The sequence below is a fragment of the Protomyctophum bolini genome (assembly GCF_963924005.1).
Source record: "Protomyctophum bolini genome assembly, chromosome: 13".
In the NCBI taxonomy this organism is placed as follows: Eukaryota; Metazoa; Chordata; class Actinopteri; order Myctophiformes; family Myctophidae; genus Protomyctophum; species Protomyctophum bolini.
This window is the reverse complement of record NC_137874.1, coordinates 37985336-38005579: the sequence shown is the minus strand read 5'-3', so window position 1 is coordinate 38005579 and position 20244 is coordinate 37985336. Positions and strand designations below refer to the sequence as shown.

Sequence of the window (20244 nt, the reverse complement as noted above, 5' to 3'; positions counted from 1 at the left end):
TATGTGATGTTTTTACGATAACTTGCGTGAAATCTTTGCTTCTGGGGGGTTCCCTTGTACAAAACAGATAGATGGGGTGGGGGGGGGGGGGGTCCTTCTTCTTTTTCTGTCCATCTTTAGTCAGCCCACACTGAGCGAACCACAGATCCTCATCGGATCCTCCAGCTTCCTCTGCCCTGTCTGTCCATCTTTAGTCAGCCCACACTGAGCGAAGCACAGATCCTCATCGGATCCTCCAGCTTCCTCTGCCTTGCCTGTCCATCTTTAGTCAGCCCACACTGAGAGAACCACAGATCCTCATCGGATCCTCCAGCTTCCTCTGCCTTGCCTGTCCATCTTTAGTCAGCCCACACTGAGCGAACCACAGATCCTCATCGGATCCTCCAGCTTCCTCTGCCTTGCCTGTCCATCTTTAGTCAGCCCACACTGAGCGAACCACAGCGCTGCTGTTAACGGTTGTTTAGTTTGACACAACCCTGGCCTGCATCTGTGTTGCACACTCTTTGCATCATCACAATGATTCCGACACAAAGGCCATCAATCAGCTCATTAACCTGCATGCCAAAGGGCCTTGCAAGGTAATAAAACATGTTAATTGCCAAGAAGAGGAAGAAAGTGTGGCTCGGCGGCCTATTGCATAAACATGTTGGGGTCCTTGACAGGAAATATTGAGCACCACTGATATAGAAACATGAGGTATTTCAGAAAAAACGTCATGATAGAAGACATTTCTTTTTTTTTTATGTCAACGTCATGGCCCTTAATGTGTTAAAGTAATGTACCGTTTGCCTCACAGAGCACCTGAAGACGTCCCTGGAGGAGTACATGGTCAGACTGCCCAAGGTCCGAATCCTCCGGACCAAGAAGAGGGAGGGGCTTATCCGAACCCGCCTGCTGGGAGCCGCGGCCGCCAGGGGTGATGTCATCACCTTCCTGGACTCGCACTGTGAGGCCAACGTCAACTGGCTGCCTCCGCTGCTGGGTAACACGCACGCACGTTTTATCTTACGTTTTATCTTTCAGACGGGGGTCGGCGGCCAAATACATGGGGGTCCTTGACATGAAAATGTTTAAGACGACAGGTTTTTCAGAATCAGCCTCGGGTGGGTCCAAATGGGTTAATACGAAACGTCTCAGTCAAGGACTCAGTCAAGTTATTATGAAGAAGCTCCTTGACCCAAAACATTTAGCTATTAAATTAAATCTTTATTGAGCAATTGGAGACAGTGTGCAGACACTATAATGCTCCGTTTCCTGTCTGCCAGTGGAGCAGAAATGAAAGGAATGTAAATGAACGGAAGGTTTGGATTCATTGATTCAATCCGTCAATTGTAGTTCAAGGGTTAAGATGGCCCCATGTTATTCTCCATAGAGAAATGACTTCCGTGAACCAGGGGATGAGCGAGTGATGTCAGGACTTCGGCGCTCTATACCCCGGAAGTCATGCTGGAACGCCTACTGAGTGGAGAGATACTACGTTCTGGCCTTGACAGCCCATACATCTGATTGCATTAAAGTGATTAAACAACGTTAAACTCACTTTGCCAGTCACGTTGCAACTCTATTAGAAAGAAAATTGGGCCGTTTCCTTACTTCCTTACATTTGTCTTACCAGCTGATACTAATGAAGGTTCTGTTCCATTGGGGTACTGATATTGTTGCATGTTGGCTCACTGGAAACACTCTGCTACACTAGTGGGTCTCAAAGTGTGGTCCAGGGACCCTCATGATGGGGTTCCAAATGGCCCCTTACAAGTTTGCAACCATTTGGTTCCACTATCAGACTTATGGCAGTCCTTGAAATCAAAAAGGTTTGAGACATAGATATCAAAACCTAGATGCGTCATTTTGGCCTCTGCATTTCATTGGAGCGACCTATCTACGTCTATCTATGGTTTGAGAACCACTGTGCTGCACTAAATAGAACAGATAGCCTCAATTAGTATCATTGGTAACACCCGTGAAGGTAGTAATTCCAATATGGCTGCCCTGATCATGCACACAGAGCCCATTGAGACAGAGACGAGGGGAACAGTGACAAGCTGCACACGTCCTGCAATCACACCTCGTCTCTCTCTCTCTCTCTCTCTCTCTCTCTCCCTCAGACCGCATCGCCCAGAACAGGAAGTCCATCGTGTGTCCGATGATCGACGTGATCGACCACGACAACTTTGGCTACGAGACGCAGGCGGGCGACGCCATGCGAGGAGCGTTCGACTGGGAGATGTACTACAAACGCATCCCCATCCCCCCCGAGCTGCAGAAACAGGACCCCAGCGAACCCTTTGAGTGAGTCCAGTGGAGAGTACAGTCTCTGGAGCCAGACTGGTGCCTCACACAATCTTTCTTTCTTTCTTTCTTTCTTTGGAACACCATACAATAAAAGTAAAGTGTGTTGGAAAAGGAGCAGGAAGAAGCTAATGCTTATAAATAATGTCCTATACCCCTTCATAACAGTTTTATATTAACACAAAATCTGAAGAGGGGGAAAAAAACCCAAATAGAAGCATCACATTCACACATAGTGTACATTAATATTTAAACACTCCACACTTCACAATGCGCACCCTCACAAACCTTTCCATCAGCATTAACACACACTGTGTGTGTGTGTGTGTGTGTGTGTGGTGTGCGGCGTGCGTGCGTGCGTTCGTGCACAGTGTTTTGTATTTTGTTTTTGTGTGCTACTAAACATTTTTGCTTCATCAGCGGGGTGAGGGGTGCTGCTGATGCATTTCAGCAGCTGTCTGACTGTCTGTCTGTCTGTCTGTCTGTCTGTCTGTCTGTCTGTCTGTCTGTCTGTCTGTCTGTCTGTCTGTCTGTCTGTCTGTCTGTCTGTCTCACAGCCTGTCTGTCTGTCTCACAGCCTGTCTGTCTGCCTGTCTGTCTGTCTGTCTCACAGCCTGTCTGTCTGCCTGTCTTGCAGTTTATAGCAAAGTGTTTGTTGTCTGGCTGTCTGTCTGACTCCTGGTAGGACCTGCTTGTTTTAGGTCAGGATAACCTCTAGTACCTGATGTGTTTTCAGTGAGTTTGTTGTCTGGGCAGTATTTGCTGAGTCATACTCCTGCTGCTCTAGACGTGTGTATGTTGTCTGGACAGTATTTGCTGAGTCATACTCCTGCTGCCCTAGACATGTATATGTTGTCTGGACAGTATTTGCTGAGTCATACTCCTGCTGCCCTAGACGTGTATATGTTGTCTGGACAGTATTTGCTGAGTCATACTCCTGCTGCCCTAGACGTGTGTATATTGTCTGGACAGTATTTGCTGAGTCATACCCGTGCATGCGTTTCTTAGGGTTACCAACCGTCCTGTAAAAAAAAACGTGATGGTTCCGTTTCTGTTCATTAAAAGACACGTCCCGTGATGGACTGATGCCGGACCGGGACTTTGTTCCGTATTCTAAGGTCGGAGAATAAATATGATTGACGGGTGTGATTTTTTTAATAATAATCAATATGTTATTTGGATGACCCTAAGGATCATCTTGAACGATTACTATTGCAATTTCTTTTGAGTCACGCTTAGATTGACTGGCCGTGTGTGCACGTGCGTGTGTGTGTGTGCATGCAAGCGTGTGAATAGGTCAGGACAGTGTTCATTGGCGGACATTAATCCTCACCTGGAACACAGATTTGCACTCAGTGGGACCATCTGGATGAGAGAGAGAGAGAGAGAGAGAGAGAGGGAGAGAGAGACCCAATAGCATGACATCACACCCTCTTTATGTACAGAGTGAAGTTAATCAGTTCTCCCTCAGCCCTGAACCGACCTTGACACCAGTTACTGTGAGGCAGGCAGGCAGGCAGGCAGACAGACAGACAGACAGGCAGGCAGACAGACAGACAGACAGACAGACAGACAGACAGACAGACAGGCAGGCAGACAGGCAGGCAGGCAGGCAGACAGACAGACAGACAGACAGACAGACAGACAGACAGACAGACAGACAGACAGACAGACAGACAGACAGAGCAATGTGATCATGAACAGCAGTGATCGCTATTGTTTGAGAACAAAAAACAGTTTAATCAAATGTAACAAAAGGTCCTTTTGTTCTCACTAATTACTCCTATACCCCCCTATCCCAGAACTCATGGCATTTGAATGGAGTGTAAGGTTAGGGGGGGAAAAGGCTCCTTTTGTTTGGGCAGGAAACGCTCATTCTGACTGTAATGAGGTACGGTATATAGGAAGACATTGTTGTTGCGCCATCTAAAATATTATCCCTGCAAAAGACAAATGTTTCAATTTAAAGTTAAACGTGTACAATTCAGGCATTTAGCAGACCTTCTCTAACTCAGCGTTTCCCCAAACAGTGGATGGAGACCCATAATATGTGGCTCGTGGGTCACAAGTAAATGTAGCTTTACCTTTTCTTCATTTTCAACAACTTGAAATGAAAAATAGTCCACCGGAGCTATGCTAAACAACAACAACAAGTAATAGAATATTAAAACAGCAGCAGCAGCGGTGACCTGGGAGACACGGGCGCAGCCATTGCCCCTCATTGAATATGTATTGCGACTCAATTTCCCATCATCCCTAGGAAGCCAGTGTGACTGATTTTTCTCCAAAAAGTTGTGACGTATCCTACTATCCTACTGTGTCTGACGTGATGTGTATCTCTTAAAAGTGATCAAAAACAGCGAATTAAACAATTAAAACAAAAGTGGGGAATGTGGTGATCAGCAGGTGCATGACCATGACATATATAGCATCTTGCCCATAATCAGAACACACTAATCTGGTCCACATTAATGCACTTATTTTTTCATTATTATCATTATTTGGACTCGACATGACATTAGAAGACGGGGGGGGGGGGGGGGGTGTTCTTGGCTCACATGGTGTTGGCTGTTGGTTTCCTTTTGAATTGATTTTTTTTGTCTGCCTTATTGCATGCGTGCGTGCGTGCGTGCGGTACGTGCCTGCGTGCGTGTGTGCGTGCATGCCTGCGCTTGTGTGTGTGTCTATTGTGCTGGTGGAAGTCTATTGTGTGTTTGTCTCTGTCAGCCAGGACTCGGAATGCTGCTCCTGGTTTAATTGGTTCTGGCCTGTTGACACACACACACACACACACACACACACACACACACACACACACACACACACACACACACACACACACACACACACTGTTATTATAGCCTGGCATATAGCTTGCTGCTTAGCAACAATTGTAAAATATATATATTTTTGTGAACAGAAATGACAAACAGATGACAGGTTCCTTTTCTCTGCATTCTGAAATTGCAGCTCCTCGCTGTACAGTATATCGCATGTGAAGATTGATGAATGGTAGACTATAGTATTACAGACAGACAGACAGGCAGGCAGGCAGGCAGGCAGGCAGGCAGGCAGACAGACAGACAGACTATGGCAGCATCACTGACAAAGCTGCAAATAGGAAGTGATTTTCTGAACACTGTTTTTAACTTCCCTTTCTGTGTGTGTGTGTGTGTGTGTGTGTGTGTGTGTGTGTGTGTGTGTGTGTGTGTGTGCGTGTGCGTGTGTGTCTGCGTGTGTGTCTGCGTGTGTGCGCGTGCGTGCGTGTGTGTGTGTGTGTCCTCCAGGTCTCCGGTCATGGCAGGCGGGCTCTTCGCTGTGGACAGGAAGTGGTTTTGGGAGCTGGGAGGATATGACACGGGTCTGGAGATCTGGGGAGGAGAACAGTACGAGATCTCCTTTAAGGTCAGACAATAAACACATCTTTACTGCTAATATCACTGTACTTATACATACTGTAAACAAGCCATCTGATTGGTTGAAACAGCCTTCTAGCCATGCTGCAAACGAGCATCATTAGAAAGAAGAAAATAAAGGCAGGAGACAACACTATTTGTTTTGTTTTTCTTTTGTTCTTATAAATTATTTGATCGGCCCAAAACATTGTGTTCATTGTCATGATTTGTCATGATCCGAGTTGGCTTTGTCCGCGGCGTAACCGTCTTTAAATAATACTTAATCCTATGGGAGAAATGCATTGCATTTCATTTCCTGGGCCACTCGTCGTTCTGAAAGGGGGAGGGACTGCTTCGCTCTATAGCAGTGCTGTAAATGGTAAACGGTGCATTCATACAGCGCCTTTTATCCAAGGCGCTTTACATTCACACACACATTCATACACCGATTGCGGCGGAAGCCATGCAAGGTATACCAACCAGCTCATCAGGAGCAATTTGCGTTTCAGTGTCTTTGCCCAAGGACACTTCAACATGTAGACAGGAGGAGGATCCGGGATTCGAACCGCCGACCCGCCGATCATTGGACGACCTGCTCTAGCTCCTGAGCCACAGTCGGCCCTGACATTCACTATAGATGCTGTGTCACACTGACTGTGATAGCTGATATATACCGTTTACTGTTTCAACTCTACCGGTGTTGCCGTTTGTGTTTGGTCTGTTTGCCGTCAGAAATGGTGTCCAACAGGGCATCTGTCTCAAGGCCAGGGTGGTTCTTATCCATGACTGGTACTGGTTGTTGTTTAAAGGGCTTTATATGTTAAACTGTCAAAGATTTCATAATAGTATTATCATAGCCATGACATCGTGTTGAAAATATAACTTTTCTATGCAGATCGTGTAGTTTTTTCATGCCAAATTTCAAATGAGCACGCACGCATGCACGCACGCACGCACACACACACACACACACACACACACACACACACACACACACACACACACACACACACACACACACACACACACACACACACACACACACCCCAAATCCATTTAACTATACATAACTCTTAAGACTCTCAGAGTAAGGTGATGCACATCGATCACACTCACAAAACACTGATTAGATTAGATGGGATTGGATTAGATTATATTAGAGAAGATCAGATCGATACGCACGTCACTATAAATGATTCTGTAAAACACAGTGATTATGCTAATTGTACATTAACTCGTTCCCCTGCGCTGTCCTCTACTGAACCTCTCTCTCTCACTCTCTCTCTCTCTCTCTCTCTCTCTCTCTCTCTCTCTCTCTCGACTCTCTCGACAGTACGATCCATTTATCTTTCTATCTCTGTGTCTCTCATAGAAACATTAAATTGTACTGGATCAGCATCTAGTGAACCTCTCCCTCTCTCTCTCTCTCTCTCTCTCTCTCTGTCTCTCTCTCTCTCTGTTACATTATGTAATGTTAAGAGCCTGCTAGGGAACACAGTATAGCATGCAGAAGGCTGTCTGCTGGTCTGTCACTCTTACATAGTCAGAGGGGGCTTATTGTCTGTATCAGCCGAGACTGCAGGTACCTATCCCCGTGTGCTAGACCCCTGAGAGATGGATTGCCAGCCACACCTACCATCAGCTCCCAGTACTTACAGCACCTACCATCAGCTCCCAGTACTTACAGCACCTACCATCAGCTCCCAGTACTTACAGCACCTACCATCAGCTCCCAGTACTTACAACACCTACCATCAGCTCCCAGTACTTACAACACCTACCATCAGGTCCCGTTTGTACACATTTTGTACAAATGGAACCAAACGGACCCGTTTGGTTCCATTTCTACACTTATCAGAGTTACCGACCTGTAAGCGTCCATTTTGGTTCCTAACTAGATATATCATTTAGCTGGGGCGGGACCCCCTGGAACTCCCTCAAGGACCGCTGGGGGTCCCCGGACCCCCCTTTGGGAAACCACTGCTATAGGGAACGGAGAAGAGCGGTCTCTCCTCTTCGTCCTCTCATTCTGCTATAGGGAACGGAGAAGAGCGGTCTCTCCTCTTCGTCCTCTCATTCTGCTATAGGGAACGGAGAAGAGCGGTCTCTCCTCTTCGTCCTCTCATTCTGCTCGGGAGGAACGCTGTCACAATAATTCAATTGTGGTTTTAACCCATTTAGACCGGAGGCCCATTCTAAAGAAAAACAAAAGAAAGTCTTCTACAGTTTTCTGAAAAAAGCCTATGTTTCTATGTCCGCGGTGCTCAGCCCTTTTCATGTTCAAGGACCCCCAGAATTACCTGTATTTGGCCGCCGAGCCCCATCTGAAAATATGTCGTCTCAGGGCCCCCATCCCCCCCACCGCCCCTCCCTCACCAGTTAGCAAAGATTCGAGTTAAAAAACGTTCGCTCTGAAAGAATATATATATTCAAAGATTTGCGCCACATTTCCACGATTTCTTAAAAAAATAAGCAGATCTACAAACTATTTTTTCCAACAGCGGAAGTTTCAAATAATGGGTCAACGTGGTTATAAAGCTATACAGTCGACAAGGCGCCGGGCTCCGTCCGGTCTAAGCGGGTTAACCCATTCTGACCTGAGATCAGATTCATACGAGGTTTCCACTGGACAACACACTGGTCTGATTAACCCATTCTGACCTGAGATCAGATTCTAAAAAAATGATTTTTCGATTTTTCAAAAATAGCAGACCTACAAGCTCGTAGCGCGCCACTTGGTGGCGCGCTATGAGCTTGTAGATCTGCTATTTTTAAATAGCTAAAGTATAACATGATGCTATAACACCACAATGGGTTCCCGTTCAGAGCGGGTTAAAGAGTCGAGGCCTGTGCCGTCTCACTTCATTAGTCACAAAGGGCACAGCTGTGTAATTACATTAGACTGGATTCACATCCCGCCGTGGAGGCCTCATGACAACCTGCCGGGACTTTAACCCATTCTGACCTGAGATCAGATTCATACGAGGTTTTTTCCACTGGACAACACACTGGTCTGATTATAACCCATTCTGACCTGAGATCAGATTCTAAAAAAAACGTCAGTCGTTCTTCGATTTTTCAAAAATAGCAGACCTACAAGCTCGTAGCGCGCCACCGAGCTTGTAGATCTGCTATTTTTCAATGGCTAAAGCACGACATGATGCTATAACACCACAATGGGTTCCCGTTCAGAACGGGTTAAAATATGCTGCTGACCCGTCTGGAAAGCATTGGGCCGTTCAACGGAGACCGCTCGCTCTTTGAACGGCTGTAAGGAAGTGAACTGTGGAGTTAAAGTTAACGTGTTTTACTGCCAGCATTCATTCATTCGGTCTGCAGTCCCTTTCCCTGTCGCTTTACACAGATCAGGGCAGGTTGCAGGATAGGTACAGTTATAGCGCCACCATGAGGCTGATTTGAAGATTTTCAACACACACACACACACACACACACACACACACACACACACACATACGGATGGACGGGGACACACACACATACACACACGGACACACACGGATGAACGGACAGACACGGACGGACACACACACGCACAGACGGACGGACACACACACACACCCACACACACACACGGACGGACGGACGGACGGACGGACACATACACACACGGACACACGGACAGACAGTTTTTTTCAAAACTAACATTTTATAATGGTATATATAATATATATGTATAATGGTGGTCCGGTTGGGACTGAACCGATGCCCAAATATGTAGTCAGTCGTCACAGATGAGATAGATATGGCATAGGATGAGTGGTGTAATAAACTGGACACAGTCGTGAAGACTTTTTTTTCCTCTTTTTTTGGTCAGTCTATGAATGAATTAGTAATGCAAATGAATGGTCTAGCTGGAGGAGACTAGACCGCCCCCTGCTCATTCTATCACATCGCTGAGCAGTGGGGAGCCTGCTGTCTGTCTGTCTGTCACTGTGAAGCCATTACACAACAACAACACCTTGGATAAGATATTCAAACCTTTTATGTTTGTTGCCAATCGCATTAGTCAGTCAGTCTGTCTGTCTGTCTGTCTGTCTGTCTGTCTGTCTGTCTGTCTGTCTGTCTGTCTGTCTGTCTGTCTGTCTGTCTGTCTGTCTGTCTGTCTGTCTGTCTGTCTGTCTGTCTGTCTGTCTGTGTGTGTGTGTGTGTGTGTGTGTGTGTGCGTGCGCGGCTGTGCACATGGCTGTTAATGGTATAGACAAGGTACTGTATACTAGAGAGAGAGAGAGGGGGTAGGACTCATGCGAGCGAGCGAGCACACACACACACACACACACACACACAGGAACACGGCAATATGATTGTTTGTGCACATCATGTTACATTGACTCTCTCTCTCTCTCTCTCTCTATGTCTCTCTCTATGTCTCTCTCTCCAGGTGTGGATGTGTGGTGGTAGGATGGAGGACATCCCTTGCTCCAGGGTGGGTCACATCTACAGGAAGTACGTTCCATATAAGGTCCCTGGTGGAGTCAGCCTGGCACGGGTGAGTCTCAACACTGTGTGTGTGTCTATGTGACTAGGGGGTGAGTCTCAACACTGTGTGTGTCTGTCTGTTACCAGGGGGGTGAGTCTCAACACTGTGTGTGTGTGTCTATGTGACTAGGGGGTGAGTCTCAACACTGTGTGTGTGTCTATGTGACTAGGGGGTGAGTCTCAACACTGTGTGTGTGTCTATGTGACTAGGGGGTGAGTCTCAACACTGTGTGTGTGTCTATGTGACTAGGGGGTGAGTCTCAACACTGTGTGTGTGTCTATGTGACTAGGGGGTGAGTCTCAACACTGTGTGTGTCTGTCTGTTACCAGGGGGGTGAGTCTCAACACTGTGTGACATATTGATGGTCTATACTAAATGGTGCATTTATATAGCGCCTTTATCCAAGGCGCTTTACATAGATTGCCACGCACGCACGCATAAACAGACACACACACACACACATTCACACACCGTTGGTGGAGAAAAACCATGCAAGGCACCAACCTGCACATCGGGAGCAATTAGGGGTTCTGAGTCTAGCTCAAGGACACTAACTCGACACGAACTCGACACAGAGCTTGGGATGGAGCTGGGAACCTTGCAATTCCCATCCGTCCGCTCCACCGGTCTCTCTACCCCCTGAGCCACTGGATGCCATTCCCATACTGTCTGAAGGCCAATGCACAGTCCTCTCTACCCCCTGAGCCACTGCCACTCCCATACTGTCTGAAGGCCAATGCATAGTCCTCTCTACCCCCTGAGCCACTGCCACTCCCATACTGTCTGAAGGCCAATGCATAGTCCTCTCTACCCCCTGAGCCACTGCCACTCCCATACTGTCTGAAGGCCAATGCATAGTCCTTGAGAGAAAATACCCTACTTCGTTAAGGACATCTGTATAGGTGCCCGGGTTCGGAGGGCTCTGAGACCGCTTTTCCCCCGAAGCTCGGAATGACAGCAATTTGTAGTTATGTCACCACCTCTCTTTGCGAAGAAATGTCTGGACGCCAGAAGGAGTATGCATTGTGCTTATAAGTCTACTGTAGACACTCTTATTACACTCCTTTAGGCGAAGGAGTGTTTTTTTTTTGTGCAAAACTAGTGCTTGCTATGGATTCAGAATCATGAAAACATATCACATGCAACTTAAAGTATAATGAAATTTGGAAAATGTTGCCTTATATTGGTTGTTCAATGGTATACCCCAACTTTCAGCAGCTGTCACAAGGTTTCCCAAGGGAGTTGGGTTGGAACAAATGTATATGTGACAAATGTATGAACATATCTGTGAAGAAAGCTAGTGATAAGCATTTTCTTTTGCAGATTTGCCACACATTTCGCTAGTTTTCCCTTATTAAAGCTCCACAATGCGTTGTGACTCGCAATGTGACACATTGTGAGCTTGTAGTTTTTTCAAAATATTTGTATATGATAACTTGATTAAAAAAGATGAGTACTTTTACTTTTGGTACTTTAAGTACATTTTGATTCCAATACTTTTGTATACTTTCACTCAAGTACATTTTTAATTCCGGACTTTTACTTGTAACAGAGTATTTCTATATTGCAGTAATACTTTTACTTAACAAACAAAAAAAAGTGAGTACTTTTTCCACCACTGCTGCTTTGAAATATGAGCTGGGATTATTTAGTTTTGTGCATCTTCCAACACTTACATTCTGAATGAGAAATGTTTTAACCTTCTAAGTAAGACATGTGCAGTGTGGGGCAAAGCTGTTCAATTTATGGAGGCGTCAGCCTCAAACGTGGCTCGCTCTGAACTCTGATGAATGTAGCATTGAGTTCGTGTTTGTCCTCCTTATTCTTTCATTACTCATTTTTATACCACGATTTTTGCAACCCATTTGTTCACTGTAATCCTGGGCGCTACACTTCCTCTGCCAACCTGGGGGGGGCAGCGGACTGACCTCATGCTACCTTCTATGCATGAGGAGTCCAAGCTGCTTCTTTTCACCTGACGGCGGGGACCACCGGGCTCCGTCGCGTGCGTCAAAAAATACGAACCGGGGCAATTTTAATGCAGTCACGCAACGCAACGCAACGCGGGCAGTGGAGCCACCCTTCATTCATTAAAAAGGGAACATTCCCTGACGGTGACGGAGACGCGGCGCTGACGCGCCCGGTGGAGCTCCGGTGTCACAGGGGGGAGTTTCCCCGGCCGGACGTAGCGCCTGGAAGGAACACGTTATTCCAACCAGTTCCTTTCCCCTCCATCAGGCGCCTCGGCTGGCCAGGGGGAGGCAGTTCAGAGACCAGGATTACTGCATGTTTTTGTGAGGGTACCTACCCTAGGACAGGGGTTCCCAAACTTTTTTGGACCAGGTACCCCTTTTGGGGTAGATATTTTTCCAGGTACCCCCTCATCCTCGCAACACGGATAACAAATAAATGTATACGTCTAAATGTCTAAATGATGTATAGGCCGGATCTGTAGTGTAGGTAGATCTCGAGGAAAGCACGGAATGTGTTAAAATGAAATAGTTTCTTTCTTCTAACACTGCCCCAATTACATGATACACTTGTGAAATTGTCAAAATATTATAAGACATTATAACAGCTGCCTCCAGTTCAGAACACGGCCCAGATTATCGTTAATAATTGAGTAACAAGACAATCAATTAGTTATACAACTCATAAATAAGGTATACAAAAGAAAACCTACATGCCACTGTGGGTTTGAAGATTTAACTGCTTAAAGCCTACGTACGGCATTGAAAATAGCTCTGAGCTTCATAAATATCTACTGTATGTTATCCTCCAGGCTTCTAACTCTAACTCCTACCAGTTCTGAACTCTCTGGAAACGCGTCCGCAGCTGTTGCAAAACACTACGCTCATATATATTTACCCTTCACTTTAGTCGGCAAGTGCAGATTATTAATGAATCACGTTGATTCGTTGTGACGCACATCTTCCAGTTTGTTTTTGGTCTGGAGCCAATAAGCCGCAAGAGAATGGAAAAGGGCTCGCAACTCACTTTTAATGCACCAAGCCTTTATTGATCAATAAAGTTTGGAACATTAACAGTGAGTTGCGAGCCCTTTCTTTACTAAATGAATGTGTGCACGCACGCACGCACGCGCTCACAGAGAGAGAGAGAGAAGGAGAGACAAACTAGCTTCATATTCAGTTCAGTGTGACTTATTGTGTCTTATTTTCATGCTCAGCATCCATCTTTCAGTCCTTGGAGGAGGTGGTGACACATCCATCCTGACTGACCGTCACAACATGTCAATCACTTTGATCAGCCCTGTCACAGCATGTCAATCACTTTGATCAGCCCTGTCACAACATGGCAATCACTTTGATCAGCCCTGTCACAACATGTCAATCACTTTGATCAGCCCTGTCACAACACGGCAATCACTTTGATCAGCCCTGTCACAGCATGTCAATCACTTTGATCAGCCCTGTCACAACATGTCAATCACTTTGATCAGCCCTGTCACAACATGTCAATCATTTTGATCAGCCCTGTCACAACATGTCGATCAGTTTGATCAGCCCTGTCACAACATGTCAATCATTTTGATCAGCCCTGTCACAACATGTCAATCAGTTTGATCAGCCCTGTCACAAGATGTCGATCAGTTTGATCAGCCCTGTCACCACAGATCAATCAGTTTGATCAGCCCTGTCACCACAGATCAATCAGTTTGATATTGGTGTCAAACGTGATCCATTCAGCAGTGCATCACGATTCGCCCTGCAGCGATGCAATGCAGCAATGTGACATACGGTAATTGATTGTCGATAATACACCTCTACAGTTTGATCAGTTGTGTCACCAACACAGATCAATGGATTTGATCAGCCGTGTCGCCGCAGATCAGCCGGTCAATACTAATACTATTAAACACAATAACTGCCAGGTATAATTAATGGATTTAACCTTCCGCCACTGCCAGTGTTTTTCAGTGAAGTCCCTGATTTTGAAGACCCACAGCATCCCAGATGTGAACCAGGTGGAAAAAATAAATACAGACGATGTTTTTTAGTTTTTTGTTTTTTTTTACCCAGAAAATAAATGGTGTAACCGCGATCGTCTGTGCTTTAGTTATGGGCTGTGGAGCTTGTTTTGACAAACAACAACAACAACAAAAAATCTACAAGTTCAGAGCTTGTAGATCTGCTATTTTTGAAAAATCATAGAAAACATAGCTTTTTCAGAAAACTGTCAGGACATTTTTAGAATCGGATCTCAGGTCAAAATGGGTTAAACAAGTGGTCGACCAGTAAAGATGACTAGAAGTGAATGCCCTACTATAAGTCTACTATAAGCCAATGCCAATGTTGTTGGCATGCTGGTTACCTGGCAACTTCTAACACCAGCAGTCATTACACAATGTCAGGTGAAAATCATATTTTATTATTGGCCTGTACTTATCATCTTCCTCTGGCAGGTAATCTTCTCTCCTCATATTATTCTCAGCTTTTTCAATAATAACTCCCATCATGTTGTACACAAAGCCCTGTTGCCATGGCAACCCAGACTCCAAGCTAACCCATTCTGACCTGAGATCAGATTCTAAAAATGTCTTCTACATCCTGACAGTTTTCTGAAAAAGCTATGTTTCTATGTCAGTCGTAATTTGATTTAAAAAAAAATAGCAGACCTACAAGCTCGTAGCGCGCCACTGAGTGGCGCGCTACGAGCTTGTAGATCTGCTATTTTTCAATAGCTAGAGCATAGCATGATGCTAACACTAAAAGGGGTTCCCGCCCAAAATGGGCTAATGCAATCGATGCCGTGAGAAACGCGGTCGCCATGGTCACACACACAGTGAGAATCATCAAGTTCAACTTTCTTTTCTTTTTTTTTTTTACGAAACATTTCAAGAGAAGAAGGCGTTCTACCTCCACAACTAAACTGGGGCATAAGATTCACTGCTAAGTGTGTACGGAAAAATAATTCGCCAACGAAAACGGAATAAAAACGAAATAAGAACTAAGCTATGGTGACAAAATATGCTGACAATTTTGTCAACCATTTAAAACTAGACTAAAATGTTAAGGGAGGGACTAGTGGAGAAAGATATCCAGTAGAACTAAAAGACAAGTCATTTAATGCGTGGTTGCATGCTGAAAATAGCTGATCTATACAAGCATACAACGTGTCGCGCTGTGGTGATATTTTCCCTCATGTGAAAAAGTGGTGTATAGAGAGTGGGATTGGATCCCATGTTATTGCGAGTGGAAGTCTTAACACTGAGTGTCAATGAAGTGGAAACCGAGCTACACTTCCTAACCATCTGTCCATTGTACCAAGACATCAGAGACACATACTTCCCACAGATTACAACCACACACGGAGGTTTTGAAAACATGACCAATGACAAAAAACTCCCATATCTGCTGGGCGAAGTACAACAATGTGCAGCAAGATTTGTGTGTTGCTGTGATAGGAGAAGGATATCAAAAGGAACACAACCACCCTAAAGACTAATCATTGTGTATATCCCTGCACTATACCTGCATAGAGTGATCTTGGTACATAGAATTTGATCTATTGAAGATACTGACCTTCAAATGTACATCATTCTTGTTTGGTTTTGATTGTATTGCTGTATTGTTGCATTGTTCTTTCTGCTTTGGAAATGTAAACGTATGTTTTCTCATGCCAATAAAGCCCTTTCAATTGAATTGAATTGAGTGTATAGCATTTATGCCACCCACAGATTCAATGGACGTTTTCTTCATCTTTTTCTCCATCTTTGTTTTACCTCCAGAACCTGAAGCGCGTGGCCGAGGTGTGGATGGACGAGTACGCCGAGTACATCTACCAGCGGCGGCCCGAGTACCGCCACCTGTCGGCGGGGGACATGACGGCGCAGAAGGAGCTCCGCAGCAGCCTCAACTGTAAGAGCTTCAAGTGGTTCATGAGCCACGTGGCCTGGGACCTGCCCAAGCACTACCCCCCTGTGGAGCCGGCCGCCGCCGCCTGGGGAGAGGTATGGATGGATCTGCATTAAAACTATTTGTACGAACTGGTTGGAATAACGTGTTCCTTCCACGCGCTACGTCCAACCAGGGAAACTCCCCCCTGTCAGGTGTAAAGGAGCAACTTGGACACTCAGGCATGAAGGAAGCATGAGTTCAAGTCCGTTGCTCTCCCCAGGTTGGCGGAGGGTGTGTAGAGCCCAGGATCACAGTAGATGATTGGCACAGGGGTGAAAAATGGGTTACAAAATCGTGGGATAAAAAATATATTAAAAAAATAAATATATATATATATATATATATATATTTTTTTTTTTAACAATTTGTACACTCTTTTGAAGAAAATAGTTGAAAATAATTCGTTTTAACGTACGATGCTACAAATATTGTGTGTGTGTGTGTGTGTGTGTGTGTGTGTGTGTGTGTGTGTGTGTGTGTGTGTGTGTGTGTGTGTGTGTGTGTGTGTGTGTGTGTGTGTGTGTGTGTGTGTGTGTGTGTGTGTGTGTGTGCGTGCGTTGCAGCTCCGTAACGTGGGCAACGGCATGTGTCTGGAGAGTAAACACTTTGTGTCTGGGAGTCCCATCCGTCTGGAGAGCTGTCTGAAGGCTCGTGGGGAGGTGGGCTGGAGTCATGGACAGGTGAGTGGGTTGCATTGGAAGGAAGCATGAGGTCAGTCCGTTGCTCTCTCCAGGTTGGCAGAGGAATGGGTTACAAAATCGTGGGATAAAAAATTAAGGGGAAAAAGAAAGTTAATTAATGGTGCATCTCCAGGGCATCTTTACGCATTCTAAAGTACATTTACATTCACCCTACACCGGCGGCAGAGTAAACCATGCAAGGCAGCAGACTGCTCATCAGGAGCACTTTCAGTGTCTTGCTCAAGGACACTTCGACACTAGAGTAGAGACCATGTAGAAACCATGCAAGGCAACAACCTGCTCAAGGACACTTTGACACTACTAGTCCATTTAGAAACCATGCAAGGCAACAACCTGCTCAAGGACACTTCGACACTACTAGTCCATTTAGAAACCATGCAAGGCAACAACCTGCTCAAGGACACTTTGACACTACTAGTCCATTTAGAAACCATGCAAGGCAACAACCTGCTCAAGGACACTTCGACACTAGCAGGGCCGTAGCTGACCATTTGGTTGCCCTACTCGTAGGATATTTGTGCTGCCCCCCCTCCCGACGAGAGCGCTGCTATTCCTCATGCAGATCGGCTATTTTCGCAGTTTGCTAGGACGCACACACGGCCGCCCGTTATTACGCGGCCGTGAGCCGCGGATAATTTTGTTATTTTGAGGGTCGGCTCGCAGTGCGTATTGCGTGTATAGGTAGCGACGGCACTGGACACTAGAGTAGAGACCATGTAGAAAACATGCAAGGCAACAACCTGCTCAAGGACACTTCGACACTACAGTAACCATTCTTAACCATGTAATGATGTGGCCAACCTTTACTCGTTTTTTTCATTATTCTTTAGCATTTCAACCCATTCAGGACGGGAACCCCTTTTGGTGTTTCAAGCATTATGTTATACTTTAGCTATTGAAAAATAGTGAAAATGTGGCGTACATCTTTGAATATTTTTTCAGAGCGAACGTTTTTAACTCAAATCTTTGCTTCTGGCAGGTCCCTGGAACAACATATTTTCAGATGGGGGTCGGTGGCCAAATACATATAATTTCTGGGGTACTTGACATGAATTATTGAGCACCACTGATACAGAAACATATAGGTATTTCAGAAAACTGTCTGGATTTAGAAGACATGTTTTAAATTTCGACGTCAGGCTGAAATGGGTTAATGACTGTGGAGAAAATATAAACTCGCACAGAATCTCAAAAAATAAACCCATTAGCGTCAAAGGAGCTGTTAGCCTGGTAGCTGGAGCACCCCTGAGCTTCCCTCCCGCATGACTGTGGTTTTGTCACGTAGTCACACTGTACAGTCACAGGCATTCAAATGCTACAGTAATATGGTGGCTCTTAATATTTTATAAAGGTTGCAGTACAGTAGCCTTTCTTTCGCACTTGTCTACAATGAAGTACCCAGTGTTTGTGGGGCGCTAAGGAAGTTATAAGAAGTATTCTCTCCTGTGTACGGTTCTGTAAGTTTACGTGAGTTTACAGACCGGATGGAACCATGGACACTAGTGATGGGAGATTAATCAGCAAACACTTCAGTATCGGCCGATTTCCGTTGTTTTTAGATGAAACGGCATCGCTTTGATTAATCAATCAGACCGATTAATGAATCGGTCCGATTAATCGGTCTGTCTTTACAGATAAACAGGACCAAAGTAACAGCTCGAACAGATCTACAAGCTCACGATATTAAATATATAGGTATTAAAATTAAATCTGACTTGCCTAAGCCTGCAGTGCAGACACCCTGTTACATTTTCAATACCGAATGAGATCATAATCCACATCTGTGATATCGGTTATCGGCCATAACAGCAATTAACTATATCGGATATCGATATCGGCCAAAATGTCTCATCGGCACATCCCTATTGGACACACATAATGTGTTTCCTCTTAGTGTAATACTGTAGTTCCTCCTCCCTGCGTGGATTAATTTCATTACACACACACACACACACACACACACACACACACACACACACACACATCACACACACACACACACACACACACACACACACACACACACACACACACACATCCTGTCGTTGAGCTGCGGTGTGTTTGTTCCAGACGTCGTCGTCCCAACGTGTTTCAGCAGAGCAGTGACTGTGGTGTTCAGTTGAAGTCTTACTTTGCTCCCCCTCTTTTGTCTGGCGGTTCCAAACAGTGTCGTTGTGCTTTGACAGTTTAATTAGTGTCATGGGATGATGTGTGCCGCAGTTTAATCTCCATTCCTGTTGGAAAACGGTAGCTGTAAATCAACCACAGAGCTCTCTATCTGGCGGGCAGCCTGGTCACGACTGCTGTTATTATTTTTGTCTCCCTGCGTAGGTGCCTGGTCCGGGTTAGCAGATTTCAGAGAGACATGAGGAAAAAATGAGACTAGTTGACAAAGGAGGCTTACATTAATAAGCAAGTGCGTTTATCCCATTGTGATCTGGAACACATCTGCGCCTGTAACCTTGGCTTTTAGTTTTAACCACTTTAACCGTTATTTGAAACTTTAGCTATTGGAAAAACAGCAGATATAGAAGCTCAAAGTGTCATTGCAGCGCTATACGAGCTTGTGTATCTGCTATTTAAAAAAAAGAATGATAATAATCTTTGAATAAGTTACATATTGTTTCATAGTGAAAATTTGGAAATCTTTGCTTCTGGGGGTCCCTGGAACTGGATCTTTTCAAATGGGGGTCCGCGGCCAAATGCATACATCATTTTGGAGGTCCTTTTTTGATAAAGAAACATAGGTTTGTTTCTTTTTCTTCAGAAAACTGACAGGATTTCGAAGACATTGGTAGAATCTCAGGTCTTAAAAGGGTATATTATATTATATTAAGAGATGTTGCCGCTCCACAGAGGTGAAATGTGCAACATGTAGGATTGCTGTTAATGTGTGGGCACCGGGCACAGTCAGTTTATACCCCCCCCCCTACGTTCTATGCCCTGTACAGTATATCATGAATGTTTAATCTAATGTAATAATGTTACACGCCTTACATGAATGTTTAATTGTGAGCAGGGGGGGGCGTTCTGGAGGTGGTCGTGCCGTGGAGCCGGTGTTGATTTAGTCGACTAAAACTATAACTATATCTCCCTCCTTCTCATGCAAGTTAATTGACATTATATAAAGTCACAACTTTGGTTTTTATTAATTTCCTTAAAAACGTATATATTTTTTAAATTTCCTGAAAAAAAATGTCTCCGGACAGTAGAGAGACCTGCTGTGAGCAGGGCCGGATTTACCACTGTGTTGGGGTGGGCTGCAGCCCAGGGCCCCCCAAAGCTCCTATATTCAGCTATAGTGTAGATTCTGTCTTAACACAAACATTAAATTTCTATTGACAGTGAATGGAGATTTTACGTCCTATGTGGACGACGAGAAAATTGTGCAACTGTGTGCCTGCCAATCTTTGACTATATATTCTTTCCCAGCGAACGCTTTT

The 20244-nt window shown here is 45.1% G+C and overlaps 1 protein-coding gene across 1 annotated transcript in view; it reads left to right on the top strand.

Moving 5' to 3' along the window:
• The window catches only part of galnt10 (UDP-N-acetyl-alpha-D-galactosamine:polypeptide N-acetylgalactosaminyltransferase 10 (GalNAc-T10)), a 79142-nt gene that overhangs the window by 54313 nt on the left and 4585 nt on the right, over positions 1-20244 (top strand). The window contains exons 5-10 of the mRNA XM_080779772.1: positions 797-982; positions 2106-2289; positions 5577-5694; positions 10084-10191; positions 15932-16153; positions 16664-16780. Of these exons, the coding sequence (XP_080635898.1) occupies positions 797-982; positions 2106-2289; positions 5577-5694; positions 10084-10191; positions 15932-16153; positions 16664-16780 (935 nt within the window). The remainder of the gene's footprint in view (positions 1-796; positions 983-2105; positions 2290-5576; positions 5695-10083; positions 10192-15931; positions 16154-16663; positions 16781-20244) is intronic.